Here is an 18,601-nt window from a genome sequence, read left to right as displayed (position 1 = left end):
GAACTTGCCTGTTGCAATTTTTCAAGCCAAAAGCGCTTAGGAGGCAGATGTGTATCCAGGAAGGGAAAAGGTGGCATGGAGAGAGGGGCGAAGGAGCGATGGCCGTTGTCCCCCTCCCCTCTTTCCAGAAAACAGCCCCCCACTTCTTTCTCTTCTCTGGACCTACGCGCACAGGGGGTGCATTGCATTATGGATGTGAGCACGCACATGATCCTGCTGTGCTCCCCCTGCTTTTGGCACACGATGCCAAAAAGGTTTGCCATCACTGTCCTAATCAATGTATTTGTACATTGAGGTTGATGGGAATTGGAATGCAAAAATCTGTAGAGCCATAATTGGGTTAACCTGTGAATTATTCATGTATGTCAGCTTTTCCCAACCTAGTGCAAAACTGAGTGGCCTACAATTTCTGCCAACCTCAGTCAGGATGTTAATCATGGCTCAACGTGTCTGAAAGGTACAGTACTCAATTGGGAAACAGTAATCTATCTAAACATTGTAAAACATGTGCTCAGCATGCTTTTAGCTTCCCACAGGTCCATCCCAGTCTCAAACACTGGGAAGTTCCATGTAAGGTGATCCTCCTCACTAGTTTGCATGCCTAGCAGGAAGAGACCCTAATTAGCATAAATTAGGCAGAGGCTTTCTCCTCTGCCATAGTGGATCCTAAAATATTTTTCTTCAAGTATCTTTTATACAGCATCCAATCCAGGGGTGAAATGCTCCCGGTGCGGACCGGATCACCCGATCCGGTAGCGATGGCGGCCGGTGGTTTGGAGAACTGGTAGCAAAAATCCCTGGCCCCCTGCATGCCCAGCTGAGCCGCGCAATCATCAGAGGCTTTTTTTTTTTTACTTTTAAAAGCATTTTTTCTACAACCTCTTCAGACGAAAAATGCTTTTAAAAGTAAAAAGAAAAGCCTCTGATGATCGCATGGCTCAGCTGGGATTGTCAGAGGCTTTTAAAAGCATTTTATTTCTGCAACCTCTTTGGACAAAGAGGTTGTAGAAAAAAAAATGCCTTTAAAAGCCTCTGGCAATCCCAGCTGAGTTGCCTGATCATCAGAGGCTTCTAAAAGCATTTTTTTCTACAACCTCTTAAGGTTGTAGAAAAAATGCTTTTAAAAGTAAAAAAAAAAAAAGTTAGTCATGCCCACCCAGTCACATTTCCCCCCCCCCCCGCCCCCCAAAGCCATGTCCACAGAACCGGTAGTAACAAATTTTACATTTCACCACTGACCCAATCATATATGCAGGTCGATTCTGTAAGGACATAGTGTAGTCTACATTACTGATGAAGTAGCATGTAAGTATATCAGGGCTGCCCAGAAGGCTTCTCAGGCCTAATCAACCTGGATCAGATATGAAAAACATATGACTGAATGGCAGCAAAGCTAATAGGTCCTCAGTAGCTGCATTCTGTAAAGGCATGAGGTAAACTGACCTAAAAGTCTCAAGGAATATCTACTGAAGTGCCTTCAAAGAAGCACATATTACTATCTTAATCAAAAGCAGAAATGCTTAAAATTCATGCTCAGAAAGAATTGACCATATATAGAGCTACTTTTATTTACATGAAAAATATAAAGTGCAAGATCTAACAGACAAAACATTTCAACAGACCTTTATAAAATTTTCTCAAACAAGGTGTACAATAATTCTGCAAAATAAATACAGTATATCAGTAATATTTACCACTAGGCTGCTGCAGAAATATTTATTTTCAAGAACATTTCCACCACAGAATAATTTCAATGACCATTTTTCATTCTAAGAAGGCTTCTCCAAACACAATTTGTGCTTACTGAAATCCACATGTTCATGTATTACATGGGAATATATATACTTTAACATGTAAGATTCACATTTGTGTGCTACCTGGATTACATTCAAAGTTTGTGTACCTCATTCCCCACTATATAGTTTCATTACAGTCTTGAAACCCAGTCATATGCAACTTAATGGAGAGATTCAACTCCCCTTAAATATATAGTCTTGCAAAACAACAACAACAAAAAACGCAGACATAATACTTTGCAATTTTCTGAACAACAGAAAACAGAAAAATCCAGAGAAATGCTCTGCCTTGCTTCCTAATACTGGCATGAAATTTTTATTCATAATTTAGTTTGGAAAATATTCAATTTAGTAATTTATACCAATGCATAAATGACATTTGTTCTCTTTTACATTGAATATAGCAGCATTTACTTTCAGTTTTTCCAGTTCCAAGGGATACAGAGGTCTCCATCTTGCAGAACAGAAAAGAAGTGGGAAATGCAGAGATGCATACCTTGCAAATATGGCAATGGTTCTTCCAATAGATTGCTGCATGAATGAATCATCTGTGCACTGGAAACACTGGGTTCTTTATATAGCTGTTGAAGACAAAATTTATCTGTGGCAGTCTTGATCAGCTTCTTTTCTAGTAGTATGGACCTGAAATTGTAAACATCCCATGCACACCTTAATATTATAAAACACAAGTGAAGTCAGCAAATCAGTTCTTGGCTTTAAAATGACTGCATTTTTGGAATTACTAAAAAAATCATAATTAGTTTCCCTTTCTCAAACTGCAAATAATCTGCAACATTCTTTCAAAGATGAGTTTAAAAAATATGAAAATATATAGTAGTTGAAGTATTTCTCAATTATCTTCTCAAGTACTTTCTCAAGTGTCTCCTATTCCACATTTTTTCAAATTCAATTTCAAATTCAATGTTATAATTAATTTGAAAGGTTTGCTTAACAACTGGCTAACACTGATTACAATTACTACATTACTACAAGTTTATTATTCCCTTAAAATCTGGTTTATATGTATGTATCTACATAATAAGTAAATACTTATTAATTTAATTATTTATTACTTAATAATTTAAATATACATATATGTACACTACTCTATAAATTAAGACTCAAGAGCATAAGAAACTTCTGGGTACAAGAGAATCTTGTAGACTAATATTCATTTTTATTTACACATGCTGTGGAGTGTTGTCTTGGAACTTCTCAAGTTATTAAATACAGACTAGAATGTGTCTTTTCAATAATACTTACTCTTCCTTTCTTTTCAGTTTTTCTCTTGCTTGGTGAGTTTTGTCCATGATAAACCACTGAAGAGTTACTAGATCACAGACTACTGGGATGATAAAGTAACCAAGTTCATGAAGACTTGGTGCATATCTGTCACTGCATAAAGAAAAGAACAAACAAGTTGATCTTGTTATTTGTAGACAAAATTATGTGATCTTCATATCAAACAAGCATAATTAAAAAGAAAATAAGCTGTATAAATTTTGGGAAATATGCAGTGATTTAACAGAATACCACAATATAATCTCCACCCAATTAAATATATTAAACAAGTTACACCCCTAGTACTTTAGCAGCTTTGATTTCATAATTAGCAGACTTTTGTATTTATCATTTAATCTTTCTGACTTCCAAGTCTGCTTTGCATACTAGAAGACTATAAGATGGAGGATGTGTATTTTAGGACATGCAGAAAATTGTTATTGTTTTGGTAATTCTGTAACCCTAAGGGAAAGAATTATCTTCTTCCAGTTTATTTCTGGAATAAGAGAAAATAATTATGCTAGGAAAATTTTATGGCTGATTTAAAGCTCAGAGCCTCCTCAGTGCCTCAGAGCCTCCTCAGTGCCCTGAGAACATGTGGAATATGGAGATCTTGAGGAAAGGTTTTTGTATTGCTAGCTATTCCAGTCTGTGGAATGTGGTTTGAAGAGTGTTGTACAAGAGAGAAGTTGGAAATGCATTACTTTAAAATGATTTATAATGATTTTTATTTGTAGCCTGTTCTTCCTTCATTTTAAGTGACTGCTTTTTTATTGCTCTATTTTTTAAGGAAAGATCTGAAGCAGGAAAGACTTTAATTAAAATAATTGTTCAACACATAAAATGCCAGAATGTTTTGAAATGATCCTTTTTCAGAAGCTCTGCAATAGAAATCCTTATTAAGAAATCTGTAGCTTTATTGAAGACTTTTTCTAAATTCAGTCACAAATGCACACTGATTAGCCAGTGACATTCATTAAATACACTTTACTATAGTCTGATAAATGATCTAAACAAACATAGAAAAGAATAGAAACATACACATTTATTATTTAAAAAGCTTCAGGTTTCTAATATTCTGATGATGTGCCTAAAACCAAATGAAACATGGTCACAGATATCCCATCAATAATAATAGTTTTGTGATACCCCAAAAATTAATAATAATTTCCTAAAACTTAACATAACTAGAACTCTGCCAATTTTCAACATATATATATTTTTCAAAATGTATCTTGTGGTATAGCCATGCCTTTAACATTGTATGTCTTCAAACTTGTTAATAATATTAGTCTCTCTATTTATCCTCAACTACAAAACTGCCTGCTAACATACAATTTGTTTGTTCTACAAAATAGGGATTTCTTTTTGAAAATGGGAAAGTTGGCTTAAATTAATTTCTGTGGATCATATACTAAGTATTCCTTTTAAAACTTCTTGCTATTTAAGTATTTTCCAAAATATATCACTTTAAAAATATTTTGATATGTACATAGAGTTCTGAAGCAGAGAACCAACATAAAGAATTAAACTGAAATAATATAATGGATATGCATTTGTAGAAAATGAAGCAATGGAAACAGATGTAGTGAATTGGGTAACATATATGATGTTCCAGATTAAGACTGACCTTATTCATGAATTAAAAAGCTTTACATAAAGTATTAGGTAAAATGGCAATAACAGCAGGTCTTATTTATTAGTTATTGGTTATTTCCAATGAATGCAAAATTTCAAAGTTAGTTTAGCACAGCACTGAAGTAATAGTATGTGCATGCATGCAGGTATGTGTTGTGTGTGTGATAGAAAGTGAGAGTGAGAGAGAAAAAGAGAGAAAATTAGGAAAGAAATTTCCTTCCAATTATAGCTATAGATTTTCACATAAAACACTCTAATAGATGGCCCAGGAATATTTTCCAGTGGAGCTATGTCATGATTAGGCTACCATTTAAAGAGGGTGAAAGATATGATAGTAACCAATCTTGTCCTGATTCAAAACTCCATTAAGTTTGCACTGATGTTAAGTTCTGAAGCTTCATTTTATTGCAAATAGCTACATCAAACAGAACAAAAACTTTTGCTGCCTATGTAAAATGATATGTTGGGCAGGGAAGAAAGAAGAACAATTGGTTCAGTGATCGAAAGGTCCATCTTCATTCAGAGAGATCTTTGTAATCAGACCACATTCAGTAACCACAGTCACAGCATGAAGGATGGGTGACAAAATCATGAGAGGCAAAGAAAGAGACTGCTCTGCCAGCTGAAGACACTGAGTAATAATAGGAAAATGACAGGTCTATTAATGATACTGGAAATTCTGGAAACACTTTGGAAGCAAGTAATAAATTTTGGATACAAAAACACCTAAAAAAGCCAGGAATATTCATTTGTCAACACTTTTACAAAAGTAAAGATAACCCAGTCTTTAAAAAAACTGTTGTTACATAAAATATCAAGATATTCTGATATATTTTGCACAGGGAGTGGAATTATGTCCTGGTGGTTACTGCCTGAACTGTGTAGCATGATAGATCTATGATATGATGTCAGATTCAAGAAAAGGGTTTTGATCAGTTAGGGAGATACTGAAGTTGTTACTATCAAAAGGAATGGCAAGAAATTCAAGAAAGTGATTTGGATTGAAATGGTTTCTCCTTGTGCAAATGATCAGTTCATTCCCACTCTACAGAACTGGAACAACAGGACTATAATGCATGCAGTCAAAGGAGTAACAGTTTAGTATAGAGATTATAGTAGATTATAATCCCATGTTAAGCATGTAAATCAGCCAGGTGACTTTGGCTATGTGTTTTTATCCCTGGGTACTAAGAGGCCCTAGGAAGAAGTTATAGCAAAGTCATTTTCAAAAAAATTATCAAGGGTATTGCAGGAACTTGTCACCAAGAGTCAGGGTGCAACTACATCAATTGGAAAAAAGAAAAACAGATGACTAAGCACAATTTTTGGGGTAATCTCCTGAAGGAAAACAGAACATTGTTATTGTTTTTTCCTTAAATTATAATTCAGGACTGGAAATAAATTAGAACACACTATCACTAGAGCAGCCTGGGAAGGTGGACTATTCTCAAAGCATGAGATTCAGCCCTTGAAATAAATTAGGTGGCTTCCTACACAGGTCTCCTTTTCAGCAACTATATCCAACAGCAGGAACTAAAATGTCTTTATGTCCAAGCACTTTCCCCCCATTTCCCCACCCCCATATGTGCTCTGATCTTAGCCAAAATAGGTATTTCTGAAAAACTGACTACAATATAACTATCATTAAAGATAAACCTAGGAAACAATATCTACTTCTTTAGATACACACCTTTCTAGAATCATTTGCAATCCACGCAGACTATTAGGGTGAAATGGAAGTCTCTTATTATGCACTTGATCATAAAAGTTGTCAAGAATAGAATAATACTCTTCAATTGTCAACATTGGCTGAAGCTCTTCAACATAAGTTATTTGTATGCCTCCCAAAAGTTGGCTAATGCGCTCCTCTAGAAACAGCACTTTTTTTTGCAGTGTAGAGTAACTTGGCAACCTCTCAAAAATCTGCACAAAATGAAAGATTTTCTTAAAAGTTCATGACAGAATTAAACACTCCTCCAATTCGCCAAAATAAGCAGTTTTAGAAAATACGTCAGCATTAAACTAATTTTTAAAAAGGTACACACCAGTTTCTAGTTGTTACTATAATGAACATTGTTATATATTCAACACAATTTGCCCAGATATTTTTGTACAATTTTCACTTCTACAAACTTGTTGGAAAAAGCTGGTGTAATTTTTCAAAAGAAATAATATACACAGGGGACACTAGTATTACTATATACAATACTCTACTTGCTATTTTAGTTTATATTATTTGTGCTCCCCAAAATATTAATGTGCAGAAACATGAGAAGTCATACTTGCAATTAACTAAAGTGCTGATGCATATGTCAGCTTTCCTCTGAAGCAAGGGAAGAGTTCAAAAGCCAATCAGAGAATAAATGCATCCCAACATTGCCCCCTTTACCAGTGTTAAGAGACACATTGAAACTAATTCCAAACAAATTATTTTTTTAACATATTAAATGGTAAATATATAGACACTAATTTATCAAACTATTATTAAGATTTCTTAGTGACAATTTTTTGCATCTACTTGGTCTGATTTTTCTTGCTTTCTATAAATAAACAAATATTTCAGAGAGCATTCTGTGCAGGGAATGCCATTGGAATGGAACAGTTATCAAGTTGGAAATGGTTGTTTAGAGGTGAGATTATGTTTTAATGATTATTTGACTATGTGACTATTTTTTATGTATTACCGTGGTGGATAAAAGCCATCTAGAGTGTATAATGAACACAATCTCAGGTAATAAATAAATTAGATGATAGACAGATTAGATTAGATTAGATTAGATTAGATTAGATTAGATTAGGATAGACAGACAGACAGACAGACAGACTGACAGACAGACTGACCGACCCATATGCTGAGTACTAAAAGAAATCCTACTTTGGTCCAATGGTGATGAACGTCCATTGTTCCTAGCATAACATAGCCTGTTGCATTCATTCCTGAGCGGTCTGTAAATATCACTGTTTGTCCTGTTGGAAAGAGAAATCATAGTTCAGGGTGGATATGGGAATGGTCATTTCACAGAAAAGGAAGACATATGCTAGAGAATGAAACTTTCTTGAATACACTGAGATTTTTTTTTTTCCAAAATGGATCAGATGTGTACAGCATATATAAATATAATATCGGCTGATGGGAAGACAGAATAGTATTTCAATCCTCTTTCTCTATGGAGCAGGAGCAAAGATACATTTTTATTCTAGGAGCTGCCATTATTAGGGTAAAGCTAATTGACTCATGGTGTTTTCTGCTATTTCCGAAGTTTGAAAGTTAGCAGAAGAGAAAAACAATTAACATTGATGAGGAATTAGAAGTGGAAATAGAAAGTATAAATGGTGCCATGTGGAAGTGTTCTAAGTTAGGCAAACAGGTTAAGACTATAGTTGTGTTTTCAACGGTTTGAATCACCTTGGAGAGCAAATACGACAGAAAGTCGGCGTTTCCATTTCCCTTCTCATTTCTCTGGGACGAGATGGCGGAGAGTGTGGAGGCTGGAACCCCGGTGTTGGGAGATGGGGCCGAAGCCGCGGCCATGGAGGTGGTTTCAGACGCACCCAGCGAACCTGACCCGCCTGTTGTGAGGCCGAAGGATAGGTCGTCTCAACAAGGGGTGGGGGTGCATGAAGCGCTGGCAGAGGCTGCGGGCGCCAATGGGAAGAAGACGTTGTCGGCGGAGTGGTGGCATAGCCCCACCCTGAAGGGTGTCGGGATAGCCACATCTTCAAAACCCCGTCCGGGAGGTGTTGGCGGGAGCGACACTGGATTGAGGACGATGACGGAGAATGGAGTTACTCTACGGGCCTGGGATCCTCAACGCTTGATATACTGAGGGAGAGATTCAGAGAAGCGAGCTTTCGGGATGCTCCTTCGTGGCAACCGTGGATGGCTGGAACGGAAGCTTCAGCGGCTTGGCGGGGGGGGGGGTGACCTAGAGGCATGGACAGCCGTTTCCATTTGGCTAGCCCGAAACTACGACTAGCTAAAGGCCGGCCCCAGCAAACGGATCAACTGACAGCGACACCAACCACCACATCTATGGGGGGGTGCCCTGAGAGGGTTAGATCAAGAGGAACCCAGACGACAGGGTGTAGTCACTACAGGGTATGACGGGGCCCGGCAGCATGAGGGATCACGAAGGGAGGACAGGAGGGATACAAGGGAGGCCCGTCCTCTACCTATCTGGCCAGCAGCAGGTCTGGGGACCCACTCCGTTACAAACCACATTCGATGGGAGCGCTGACCGTGTGTCCATCTTTTTGAGTCAGGTGCTCAGTTATCTAGATCTCTATGGACACTTATACCCCTCTCAATGGTCTATGGTGGTCGCTATTACGAACATGTTATCAGGGGAGGCCGCAGATTGGGTTGCGGACCTCCCTACCGACCACGCAAGGGAACTAATCGATGTTGGCTTATTTTTAGAAGCATTAAGGAGCCAATTTGAGGATGACACTCGTACCAGGTGGTGGAGGGGGAGTTAGTATCCTTAAAACAAAGGGGGCATCCCATTAGGGAATATATAAAGGAGTTTAGGGCTCTTGCAGGACAGCTTCGATCCTGGCCAGATCGATTGTTAGTGCATCATTTTCGGCTGGGGTTGGATAAAGAAATTAGACAAGCATGTGTTTATAGAGGGTTACCACCTCGTTTAACGGAGTGGTTCAAGGCAGCCATAGACCTGGATGTTGGGTTACGGGAGTTTAGGCCTTGGGGGGGGGAAGGCGACATTACCCAGCAATGACGCCCGGTGGAGAGGCCGCCCATTCCGAGAGCTCCAGGTTGGAACAGTTCTTTTCCCGTGCAACCGGCTGAGTTGGCAGGCCGTGGCACGTTTCGCTGTTTCCGCTGCGACCAACCAGGTCATCAAGCGCTGGACTGCCCTCTACCTCCTGTCCAGACCAGGATGACTACAACTGGGGTGGGTCGCACACCCAGGGGCTGAGCTCGTACAAGTCCAGATCAATCCCAGTTGGCCACTCAAAGTCCACGTGGTGGTCCACATTCCAAACCCCAAGAAGTAAAGAGCCCCGTGGGAACGGAGGAAGGCCCCATAACTACAATTGATGAAGAGGACAGTGATCCAAACGATCCCATGGTAAGTGCACCCGTTTGCCCCTTTGTGATACCAGTTGTCATACGGAACCTGCGTACCTCCCAAGCGAGTCACAGGGGCGCATTGATAGATTCAGGGTGCACTCGATGTTTAATGAGCAGAGCAATAGTCGATGACCTGGGACTACGCAAAGTGCAGTTGAAAACCCCTATACGTTTTGAGCAGATGGATGGGTTGGTGTTAGGCGGGTCTCCATCCAAACACGTTACCGAACCTGTGGAATTACAAATAGGGGAGCACAAAGAAACTATAAGGTTTGTGATCATAGAACGAATGATTGAACCATTTATTTTGGGGTTGGCCTGGCTGGATAAGTGGAAACCCCATATATGGTGAGAAGGGGGTTATCGGAAATTACGACTGGTTCTTGGGTCAAAGACAGAGTCAGAAGAACAGGCCGAGCCAGCCAGAGCCCATGGGGAAGTGTCGGGGAAGTTCCCGGAGGTGTACGAAGACTTGAGGGAGGTGTTTAATGAGGAGGGGGCTGAGGTATTACCCCTCCCCATAGAACCACTGACTGTGCTATCGAATTACTCCCGGGGTTCAAACTACCAAAACTTCGAATGTACAGGATGACACCACCTGAGTTGGAAGAACTCCAGAAATACATAAGATCAGAATTTGGCGAGAGGGTTTATCGAGCCCAGCAGGTCACGGATGGCTGCCCCTGTATTATTCCGGAAAAAGAAAGACGGGAGTCTCCGTCTTTGTGTGGACTTTCGAGATTTGAACGCAGTGTGCGTAGAATACCTATACCCTCTACCGTTAATCAAAGATCTCCTGGTGGTACTGTCTACGGGAAAGATCTTCACAAAACTTGACCTGTGTGAAGCATATTACCATGTCCGTATAAAGCAAAGCGATGAGTGGAAAACCACCTTTAATTGCCCATTAGGCAGTTATAAGTTCAAAGTAATGCCGTTTGGATTACAAGGTGCACCGGCCATATTCATGCAGGTTATTAACAAGGTATTGCATGAGCATCTTTACCGCGGAGTACTGATATATCTAGATGATATTCTGATATACACTAAAACAATGGAGGAACACATGCGATTGGTACGCCAAGTGCTAAACAAATTGCTGGCTGCACGCCTCTTTGTAAAGTTGTCCAAATGCGACTTCCATCGCACCCAGCTAGATTATTTAGGATATCGCATTTCGGGAACTGGGGTGGAAATGGATCCGAACAAAGTAAAAACAGTCCTAGAATGACAAGCCCCTACCACAAGGAAACAACTACAGAGTTTCCTTGGCTTTGCCAACTTTTATAGACAATTTATTCCAGCCTTCGCCCAAGTGGCGTTACCGCTAACGGATCTATTGCGTACCAAACATACTGGTACGAAGGCCAAACCCAGCCAAACGTTAAACTGGACAATCGAGTGTCAGCAAGCTTTTGAACAGCTAAAAAGTCTCTTTGCTCGGGAGCCGGTTTTGAAACACCCTAATCCAGCCCTCATGTTTATTGTGCAGGCGGACGCCAGCGACGTGGCTGTAGGAGCGGTATTACTGCAAAAAGGGGAGGGGGAAGTGCTGTATCCATGTGCCTACACGTCTCGCAAACTAACATCAAGTGAAAGAGCTTGGGCGATCTGGGAGAAAGAGGCCTTCGCCGTTCGCTGGGCATTACTTACGTGGCGGCATCTCTTGGAGGGGAGTGGCACCAAATTTGAAGTATGGACGGACCATAAAAACCTACAGGCTCTCCAGACGCCCAGAAAACTGTCCCCCAAACAGGTGCGCTGGGCACAGTATTTCCAACGATTCAACTTCGACCTGAAATATGTACCAGGAGGGAAAAACTTCCTAGCAGATGCCTTGTCACGTATGCCCCAATTTCATAGCAAAAGAGAGGATATTGTCCAAGCGATGATACCTAAAACCCCAGCCGAACCCTCCTTACAGGCTAAGGACAACGTATGGCAAGAGGATCTGCGTAGTGAAAGAGCGAAAGACTCATGGGCCCAAACTCACAAATCCATATTGACACACCGCAATGGGTTGGCTTGGATGGGGTCTCGGATTTATGTGCCGGGGGCTTTACACCGATCAATATTACGGCGTTGTCACGACTCAAAATTGGGTGGTCATTTCGGGTTCCTTAAAACTCTACATCTAACTAGGCGGCAATTCTGGTGGCCTCAAATGCACAAGGATATTAAACAATGTTAGAGAGTGTTCTATATGTGCAATGACTAAACCAAAGCCCGGTCGACCCTTGGGTCTCTTACAGCCTGTAGCCAATCCTACAGGCCCTTGGGAGGAAATCGCTATGGATTTTATCGTGGAGCTTCCGGAGAGTGATGGAAATACCGTAATTTGGACCACTGACGATCTTTTTTCCAAGCAAGCGCACTTTGTTCCATGTAAAGGATTACCTTCAGCCCAGAAACTCTCAAAGATGTTTGTCCAACACATGTATTGGCTACATGGGGTTCCACAATGTATCATCTAGGATAGGGGGGTTCAATTTACGGCACGGTTCTGGCGTAACTTCATAACCCTGATTGGCTTTTCTCAAGGACTGAGTATAGCCTACCATCCCAGTACTAATGGCGCAGCAGAACGAGCAAACGCAATGGTAGAGCGTTACTTACAGTGCTACGTGTCCTATCAACAATACGATTGGTCAGACCTGTTATCGTTTGCTGAAGTAGCATACAACAACACCCTGCATCAAAGTACCGGAGCATCTCCCTTCAAAATTGTCACTGGAAAGGAGTTCAATGCTATTCCCGAATTAAATGATCCGATTCCGGGACAAATAACCCCAGCTCCAGCTGAATGGAGCACCAATATAAGTAGTGTGGCCGCAGATAAAAGCAGCCCTAAACAAGGCGACTAATGAGTATAAAGTGCAAGCGGACAAGAAACGAGCTGACCATAAACCATTTCAAATAGGGGATCTCATTTACCTGTCTACTAAGTATATAAAGTTGAAAACCCCGTGTAAAAAACTTGGACCCCAATATCTGGGCCCATTCAGGATCCAAAGGGTAATCAATCCAGTTACGGTAATCCTGAAATTACCACATTTGGGAAAAATTCACCCCACTTTTCACTGTAGTTTTTTGAAACCTATAGCAAACGGAGGGGGTACACAGGGTCCAGGTCCTGTAGTGAACGATCACTACGAATTAGATGGCATTCTTGATTCCCAGATCCGTAAGGGTGAGCTTCAATATCTGGTGAAGTGGAAGGGATATCCTTTAGCTGAGGCCTCCTGGGTGGCAGACATGGACCTAAAAGCTCCTAAGCTATTGAAGCATTATCACAAAAACAACCCCCCACAAACCGGGTCCCACAATCTAACCTATCTCTTTCGTGTTTTACAGGTGGACTCCTGGTAGAGGGGGCCGCCTGTCAAGAGTCAAGCTGTCTCGACATAGTGTGGGGAGGGGAGTCTCTGCAGATTCGTTGCTGAAATGGGGACACCCTGACAAACGAAGGAATCCAAGAAGCAGGCTGCTGCAATGATGTCTGGTGGTAGTGGGGGGATGTGACTAATAACCTTAGCTGTGCACGTTGGTGAAGGGCAGGTGGCTGGTGTTAGTCCCATACTCGAAGGCAGATGGTCACCCCGCAGCCGGAGCAGCGTAGGGAGCTGTCACCGGCCGCCGTCCCAAAAAAGGGCGGTACCCGGAAGCAACGCCGATTGGCTAATAGTGCACCCGGCTTATTTTGAGTTTGTATAAAGAGCGTTGGGAGGCAGCCGCTCCCAACACCGACTTTAAGTTTGTCAATAACGTTCGTGTGTGACTGCTCCAAGAAATGAAAAGTAAACCCGTTTACAACCTCGTTCTTTGCCTACGAGTTGTGTTTTCAACAGTTCAAATCACCTTGGAGAGCAGAATACAACAAAGGTAAATATACTTAGTTATTGGAATTCAAGATAAATTGTTGAGGAAAACTGTGCTTACAGGTGTAAAGAGATGGAGTTTCTTTAGGACAAATATATTACTATAATTTCTATCTTGAAAAAAAAGAGGCAACTTTACTAGATCTGTGTTAATATGCTTTGTATTAAGCTTAATGTTCTGAATTCTTTTGGTTAATGAAATTACAACTAAAGAAAACTGTAATAGGAAAATGTACCTTTAGCATTCTTAGGTGCTTCTGGACTCTGGTGTGCTAAGCGACTTAGGCTATGTAACTGGCTACATCGATGAGCAATACCCCAACTCCTCTGCCATCTAAAAAAACAATTCAAATTTTTATTTATTTGAAAATTTTACAGCCATACATAATTTTTTTTTTATTGAAAAGTTTTACAAAAAAAAAAAAAATACAAAAATTTTCTTCCCCCCCATATTCCCTCCACTCTTTCCCCCCCTCATCCCCCCTCCCCCCAGACTTCCCAGAGCAAAATACAAGGTATTTCATTTAATCAGTCATAAACTAGATTAATCTACTTATCCTCAAAGTACTAACTCCCCCCCTGAAACCTTAACTCCACTATAGATAACCTAATACTTCTAATACTAACATTCATTCATAAGCTATTTGATATTTTCTTGTCTGATACTTATTTTGAATATAATCAATCCATCTTCTCCATTCCGATACATATCTTTCTTGCGTGTGGTCCTTCAAGTACGCTGAGATTTTTACCATTTCTGCTAGGTTTGTTACTTTCAATATCCACTTTTCAATAGTAGGCAAAAAGTCCTTCTTCCAATATTTAGCTACCAACAGCCTAGCTGCTGATATTAAGTTCAAAATCAATTTAGTCTCTGATACTGTACAGTCCGTAGTTATACCCAATAGAAACAATTGAGGAGTAAATTTCAACCTTCTTTTCAAAATGTTCTGCATCACCCACCAATTTTTTATCCAAAATGCCTTGATTTTCTTACAGGTCCACCATATATGATAATAGGTTGCATCATTACATTCACATCTCCAACATTTAGCTTGCAAATTCGAGTACATACATGATAATTTTTTAGGATCTAAGTGCCATCTATAAAACATTTTATAAAAATTCTCAAATTTTGTGCTTGCGTAAATTTAACATTTCTGACCCAAATCTTTTCCGTTTCCATCATCACTGGTTCCTGAAAATTTTGTGCCCATTTTATCATACAATCCTTAACCAATTCTGTTTCTGAATCTATTCCCAATAATGCATTATACAACCTTTTAATATGCATCTGACTTTGATCTCTAATCTGTTTCACCAGATTTTCCTCATTTTGCATAACACCAATTTTTTGATCCTCCCTCCATCTAGCTTGAAGCTGACCATACTGAAACCAAGTATAAATTATCCCTTCTTCTTTTAATTCATCTAGGGATTTCAGTTGCAACTTACCCCTTTCCAAAAGAAGAAGCTCTTTATAAGTAATCACCTCTATTCTTTGCTCTATACTTATATTTTCTATTGCATGTCTGGGATTTGCCCATATAGGTATCTTATAGTTCAGCTTGTATTGGTACTTTTTCCAAACCCTCAACAATGCATTTCTGAGTATATGACCCTTAAACACTTTATCCACTTTTTTTTCATATAACAAATAAGCATGCCATCCATATAACAAATCATAACCTTCTATGTTTAACATTCTTTCTTCAGTTAAGTTAAACCAATCACTAATTTGCGATAAAGCTGCTGCTTCATAATACAATCTTAAGTTAGGCATTTTAAGACCTCCTCTCTCACGTATATCCTGTATAATTTTCAGTTTCACTCTTGGTTTCTTCCCAGCCCAAATGAAAGTATTAACCCCTTTCTGCCATTCCATGAGATTTCCACCTTTTTTAAGCACTGGTATCATTTGGAACAAAAATAAAAACCTAGGTAGTACATTCATTTTTATTGCTGCTATCCTTCCCAGTAGTGATAATTGTAACTTTTTCCAATTTTCCATTTCTTTCTGTACTTTTTGCCAAAGAGTTTCATAATTATTTTTAAACAATTTCGTGTTTGAGACTGCAATATATACTCCTAGATACTTTTTAACTACTTTAAACCCCGTTATTCTCCCTAAATCTTCTCTTTGAGTTATGGACATATTTTTAGTTATCATCTTTGTCTTGTGAAGATTTACTTTAAATCCAGATACTTTGCCATATTGAGCTACTATGTCCAACATATAGGGAGCCGCTTCTATAGGTTGAGATAAAGTAAGAACAAACGCTCTTAGTCTATAATCCTGCTGTCTAATTACAATCCCTTTTATTTTATCAGAATCACATAACTTATTCAACAAAACTTCTAAAGTTAAAATAAACAACAATGGCGACAAGGGACAGCCCTGCCTCGTACCTTTCTCAATTTTAAACATATCTGTTAAACCTCCATTAATTATTATTTGTGCTGTTTGTTCCTGATATATTGCTCTAATTGAATGTATGAAATACTCCCCAAAGGGCATTTTTTCTATTATTTTAAACAGGAATTGCCAGTTCAATCGATCAAATGCTTTCTCTGCATCCAAGAATATGAACGCTGCAGGGACCTGGTTATTTTTTTCCAAATATTCCAATAAGTTTATAATTTGTCTAACATTATATTTCATCTGCCTCCCTTTTATAAAACCTGATTGGTTATTGTGAATAACTTGTTGCATAACTGGCATTAATCTATTCGCTAATATCTTAGCAAAAATTTTATAATCCGTATTCAAAAGTGAAATTGGCCTAAAGTTTTCAGGTTTGATATAGTTTTGATCTTCCTTCGGAATCAGTGAAACAAAAGATGTTCTCCAAGAGGGTGGAACCCCTCCCCCTAATTGAATTTTACAAAATAGAGCTCTAAGCGGCTCTACCATTTCAAGCTGTAAATTCTTATAATAAACAGCTGTTAATCCATCTGTTCCTGGAGCTTTCCCTGTTTTTAACTGCTTAATTGCCACAACGATCTCCTCAGAAGTTATTGGTTGATTCAATCCTTCCCTCTGTTCCAACGTTAATTCCAAAATATTCCCTTCCTTTAAATATCTATGTCTATACCTTGTATTGAGTCACTAGCGTATAACTTTGTATAAAATTCCAAAAAAGCCTTTTTAATCATATTCTGTTGGTAAACTTCCTTACCTCTATATTCTATCTTACTAATGACTCGTGATTTCTGTTTTTTCCTCAGCATGTAGGCCAACCACCTACCAGGTTTATTGGAATTACAAAATGTATTATGTTTAGCATATTGTAAGCTAGTTGCCACCTGATCAGCCATTAACATATTAAATTGCCCTCGTAGTATATTTATTGTTTCTTTTACTTTCTTATCTCCTAGATTAGATATAAGTAATTGTTCTTTCTTTCTTTCTTCCTCTATCTCTTTACGCTTCTTTTGTTGTTTTAGTCTATATTTATTGTTCATATGTATTAAGATATCCCTCATATAAGCCTTGCTAGCATCCCAGACCATTTCCATAGGACTACCCTTATTCATATTAATAACAAAAAATTCTTTCATTTGTTTTTTAAGCTCTTTTACATTTTTTTCATATCTAAATAAGTTTTCATTTAACCTCCAAGACCTCCTTTCTCTCCTCTCCTGTTCAAATTCCACCCAAACCGGATTATGATCAGTTAAAGTTCTTGGACATATCTTCGTCTTCTTCACCCTGGAAATAAAATCATTTGTGGTTAGTATAAAATCAATCCTGGAGAAGGATTGATGTCTATCAGAAAAAAAAGTAAAATCTTTTTCCTCCAGGTTACGTTCTCTCCAGATATCTCTCAGTTCTATATCTTCCATCATATCAAAAAAAGATTTAGGTAGTTTTGCACGTGTTGAGATCTTTGATAAGCTTTTTTTATCTTTCTGCGTGTCAATTACTCCATTCCAATCACCCATTAATATAAAAGATTTATAGTTCCATTGTATTATTTTAGTATGTAAAAATTTATAAAACTTGTCTTGTTGCTGATTAGGGGCATATATTCCAATAAAAAGCATTTTTCCAGTCTGTGTTAGTAATTCAATTGCAATATATCTTCCTTGATCATCTGCCTCAATTAAGTTAGCTGATAGTCCTTTCCTTACATATATGATTAGTCCATTTTTCTTCTCTGACGCTGATGCCACAAAATTTGTACCTAATCTTGAATTTATCAAATATTTTTGGTCTGATAATCTGATATGTGTTTCTTGCAAGCAAATAACATCATTGTTAAATTGTTTCAAGTAGTGAAATACTTTCTTTCTTTTTTGTGGTGAATTTAAGCCATTGACATTCCAAGATAAGAATTTAGTTGCCATCTTTGGCCTTTCAAAGCCTTGTGAGCATCAGCTGAAGCTCCTCCTCCACCTTACTCTTCGGCCTAGCCCCCCCGCACTGTTTCTGTTTTTTGGACTTCTTGAGATAAATCTTGAGATTGTTGCCTTTTTGATTGTTGTTGTTGCAATTTATAAGTTGATCGGGTCAGTCGTTGTACTTTCGGCTCTCCCTTCTTAGGTGGTTCCAAAGTTGGGGGTAAGCCCCCAAGATCCAAATCTTCTTCCATGATAATTCCTCCAGCTGCAACTTCAGCATATGTTTCTATCTGTTTTCCATCTTTTTCTTGTTGTACCATTTCCATTTTCTTTCTCCCCGCCCCAGGTGAGGGTGGGTATCCAGCCTGTAAAACATTTACATAAAAATCTTTTGCCTTCCAAACTGTGTTTAACCGATATCTTTCTCCATTATAAGTCAATATTAGACCAATTGGGACATCCCATCTGTATGCCACTTGTTGATTTCTCAGCTCATTTACCAGGAAGCCAAAGTCTTTTCTACTTCTCAACATCTTTGGAGGAATCTCTTTCAAAACCACCACCTCTTG

The 18,601-nt window shown here is 39.0% G+C and overlaps 1 protein-coding gene and 1 long non-coding RNA gene across 4 annotated transcripts in view; both read right to left on the bottom strand.

Annotated features, from left to right (window-relative positions):
* Nucleotides 1-1,543: 1,543 nt before the first annotated feature.
* The window catches only part of TCAIM (T cell activation inhibitor, mitochondrial), a 35,185-nt gene continuing 18,127 nt past the window's right edge, over nucleotides 1,544-18,601 (bottom strand). For all 3 annotated transcript variants that reach the window (XM_060685828.2, XM_060685830.2, XM_060685829.2), the window contains exons 7-11: nucleotides 13,925-14,022; nucleotides 7,591-7,682; nucleotides 6,406-6,638; nucleotides 3,060-3,191; nucleotides 1,544-2,438 (exon numbers count right to left, since the gene is read on the bottom strand). In XM_060685828.2, coding sequence (XP_060541811.1) covers nucleotides 2,213-2,438; nucleotides 3,060-3,191; nucleotides 6,406-6,638; nucleotides 7,591-7,682; nucleotides 13,925-14,022 — 781 coding nt within the window. In that variant the 3' untranslated portion in view covers nucleotides 1,544-2,212. The remainder of the gene's footprint in view (nucleotides 2,439-3,059; nucleotides 3,192-6,405; nucleotides 6,639-7,590; nucleotides 7,683-13,924; nucleotides 14,023-18,601) is intronic.
* On the bottom strand, nucleotides 9,894-11,534 carry LOC132709572 (uncharacterized). Its single transcript, XR_009620604.2, has 2 exons — nucleotides 11,464-11,534; nucleotides 9,894-10,040 (listed from the first exon to the last, which is right to left on the bottom strand). It is a non-coding gene; the product is annotated as an uncharacterized LOC132709572 (long non-coding RNA).

Source organism: Pantherophis guttatus, chromosome 4, assembly GCF_059756535.1.
Source record: "Pantherophis guttatus breed Tessera chromosome 4, ASM5975653v1, whole genome shotgun sequence".
NCBI lineage: Eukaryota > Metazoa > Chordata > Lepidosauria > Squamata > Colubridae > Pantherophis > Pantherophis guttatus.
Note: the sequence above shows the minus strand (reverse complement) of the source record. Positions and strands in the feature narration are given on the sequence as shown.